Source organism: Ipomoea nil, unplaced genomic scaffold (genome assembly GCF_001879475.1).
Source record: "Ipomoea nil cultivar Tokyo-kokei standard unplaced genomic scaffold, Asagao_1.1 scaffold1735, whole genome shotgun sequence".
NCBI lineage: Eukaryota > Viridiplantae > Streptophyta > Magnoliopsida > Solanales > Convolvulaceae > Ipomoea > Ipomoea nil.
The window spans coordinates 580,198-583,998 of record NW_017618163.1 but is presented as its reverse complement, the minus strand read 5'-3'; the positions used below and the strand labels follow the sequence as shown (position 1 = coordinate 583,998).

Genomic DNA, 3,801 nt, shown 5'->3' with positions numbered 1-3,801 from the left:
CCCCTAATAGTCACAGGACCAAAAGTGTAATTTGCTCTAATAATAATATATTACCGAAAGATAATAATGATAGATATATACAATATAACAAAATGTGACTATTTTAAGTTAATTACATGTATCTTTTATCACTTAAATATTATTTTGCTATTAGTAGTACCTTGATCAGTTCCTTATTTTGCATTGGTTGCAAAATGATGTCAACACTCTACAAAGTTCAGTGTTCCCAAAAAGAAAATGTTTTACTATCAGGTGTAGCTATCCTACCAACTAGTAATCCTACCATAAGACACAAGTTACAAGTATAAGTTAATAGAGATAACGAAAACATTCAACATACATTAAAAAAGAAAATCTATGTGAAACAATGTTAATTATCAAATTTAAACTAATTTAACATTTCAATTTTGTGCATACTTTACTCTAAATTTAACAATTAAAATAAACATTAAAATAATATGAAATTCTTTAATGCATATATTTAACAATATAATGTATGTTTACTATAAGTAGTATTCGTATTTCATAGCTTCATAAAGTTCCATTTACCAAAAGTCACAATCTTTCATTTCTTACACTTTATAAGTCTAACTTAGGAAAATACATTATTACAACATAATATGTTCCTATGGAGATATTCCAATTGAACTGCAATATTTAGCCTCCTCTGAAGTGTCAATCACAAGGATATAACTTCTATCAAAATACCAATCATCAAATGCTTCTGGAAACGTCTGTAAAATAAACAATTTATATTAAAATTGTGAATTAAAAAATAAATATTGTCGATGAATCAAGTAAAAAATAATTATATTTAACTTAACAACACATTATGACAAATGTATTACCTTGTAGCCTAAGGTTTTCATATTCTCCACGAGTGCCCAAGAGTATGGCAAGTCATGTGCAACGCAATTTGTAATCCAAATTCCTCTTTGTAAAGGAATGGATGTGGGTAGTAGTTCAAGTAAAAAGTCCCTTCTCAACTCTGAAAATTAATAATAAAACTACAATTAATGATGATAATAATGATAATGATAATGATAATGATAATGATAATGATAATGATAATGATAATGATAATGATAATGATAATGATAATAATAATAATAATAATAATAATAATAATAATAATAATAATAATAATAATAGGGCAATGCTAGCACCGTAGATTAAAATATACAAATTAAGTATACCGTTAATTACTTGATACATAAATATAGTACACAATAAATAAAATAAAATAAAATCATATAATAATGTATTAATTTGTATAGGTAACTTATAGTACTCACCTTGTATGGCCTGATTCTGGTCACTATTGCAGCTATTATTTAGAAGGCATAACTCATCCTCATAATACAAATTAAATGATACCTAAAATAAATAAAACATTGAAATAATGTTATATTATATATGTTCGAATATTGGAGACTATTAATATATTTATGATTAAATAACATGTTAGTATTTAAAAAGATTCAACTAATATTAAAACCAAATTAAAAAAAAAATAAAAGCCATAAAATTGTTATTATCATTATTTAATAAAGAGATAACCTGAATTTTGTCAAATGCCGACATTGCTATGAAAATCGGTGTCTTAACATACACCAGAAAATATTGTGGAAAAAAACACTGTGAATTAAATAGAACATAATTAGTAGCAAAAATAAAATTCTTATTATGCCACGATTAAAACTCATACTAAAATTAGTGTAAGCTTACCAGACTTGGCCTCATTGACAAAGTGCACAATGGATGCAGAGTTTTGGCGGATCCCTATTAACCCATAGTAAAGAATAAAATTAATAAATTTTGATAAAAATAAATATTTATAAAAAAGGATAAATTAAGATTAGGAAAAGAGAAAATACATGTAAAGTAACTAACGCCTCAAACACCGACTCAAACTGTTTCCTTCCAATTTGATTTTCCCTATTGAAAGATTAGGCATATCATAATATTAGTTACTTCAACTCATTGCAAATTTCACAATTATATTGTTGAATTTAATTGTTGACTTACCGGTGCAAAAAATACGACGCAATCGGGAGGCATTTTACTTTAGCAGTAATAGGGAGAAGCTCACGATAGTAATCGCAATGAATCATTGCAGCTAATCCTCCCGCGGAACTCCCACTAAGAATTGCCTACCAAATATTTAATTTTAAAAAAAATTATTATGTAGTATGGCATACACATAATGTGGGTATTCCCCTGATTTGCAATCCAAAAAAAAAAAAAAAAAAAAAAAAAAAAAAGGATATAAAGTAACTCGAGGGTGAGGGAATTTCGCCACTATAAATAAAAAAATATAAAAATATAGCAATTTTGTTTTAAAATGCACATATGTAGTCTAACTATTTTTTTGAGTCATAAGTATTAGCACAAAATAGTGAAATACCATACATTTTTTGCACACTTCATCCCCCTTGCTAGTAGTTCTTCCATAATGGCTTTGAACACCCGTGCACCTCTATAAGTTAGATTATTACCCTAAATATAGTATAAAATTAAAGTTAAAAAAAGCATTGTATTGCATAACTTATGAGAGTGAACAGTGTATTTTGAATTAATTAAATGGTTGACTTTGCACTATCAATCATCAAATTTGAAAGTACTTACAGTGTCAACAGCATCAACATCTCCGGTAAACGAAGATCCATCGCAATAAACAACATAAACCTTATTCCAATTATAAAATTCTATATTCAAGAAAACAAAGTTAATAAGTTACGTAGATGCAAAATTAATTTTTAAATTAGCAATGAATAAAATTATTTTATACCAAGATTTTCTGTCGGATTTTTTGAAATAATGCCATTAAAAAGAAGCTAAGGAAATGGGAATGGATTCTGAACTGGATCACAGTATCGAACTCTCTTAAAAAGAAGCTAAGCTAGCAGTAGCAAAGGGAATGGGAATGGGAATCATAGCTTACAGTTTCAGATGATCCATCACTACTTATAATATAACCTCAACTCTCATCTCATCTCTCTCAATTTTTTTTTTCCTACCTTGCCCTTGCCCACATTAATTCATTTTACCTACCTAAGCTATTAATTAATTATAAGACTTGCGTCTACATCATATATACTATATAATATATTAACTAATTATATATATAGGGATGAGTTTTAGTGCGGGGTTACTCTCAGATAAAAAATGAGATTAGATTTGAGTCATTGATCAAATCTAGATCAATGGCCCCCAAATTAATGAAAATTTTTATTAAAAAAAAACGTGCGTCCTCCATTAATGCTCTTATCTGAGCACCTGGGGTGACAGACAATCTAATGACACATTTGGTTCACAGAATGAATTCAGAGAGAATAGAAATGTTATTCCATAGAGAATGAAATAGGTAAGTAATAGAACATGAGAGGCACCGACCGAACATGAGAGAAATGGCTATGATTACCGACTACTACTAAACTATATATAATTGATTTTGTAATAGAACACATGCTCATTAACATAAAATAAAGAAATAGCTATGATTGTTGAAAGCTAATACAGTGATTAGTTTTACATTGTGTGGGTTGTTTGGTTTATTTAATTTATTGAAAATTTATCATAAATGGGGTATTTTTTTTCAAATTAAACTTTTATGGGAAGTAAAAGGAATGTGTGTCTGAACTCTAATGTGTCAGTCTAATATGAAAAGCAAAGGGAATAGGAATGATAGCTTCCAGTTCCAGATAATGATTATTTATAAGAGCTTTAATGTGACCTCAACTCCCCTCATCTCATATCAGCTCTCAATTTTTTCCCCTACCTATTAATTAAGACTTTTTT

At 28.0% G+C, this 3,801-nt stretch overlaps 1 protein-coding gene across 1 annotated transcript; it reads right to left on the bottom strand.

The window, feature by feature from the left end:
* Positions 1-1,318: 1,318 nt before the first annotated feature.
* Positions 1,319-3,259, bottom strand: LOC109192000 (pectin acetylesterase 7-like). Its single transcript, XM_019342628.1, has 8 exons — positions 3,247-3,259; positions 2,629-2,708; positions 2,413-2,499; positions 2,029-2,153; positions 1,878-1,938; positions 1,729-1,782; positions 1,561-1,638; positions 1,319-1,327 (listed from the first exon to the last, which is right to left on the bottom strand). The coding sequence occupies exons 1-8, from the start codon at positions 3,257-3,259 to the stop codon at positions 1,319-1,321; spliced, it is 507 nt and encodes a 168-aa protein (XP_019198173.1).
* Between the last annotated feature and the right edge of the window lie 542 nt (positions 3,260-3,801).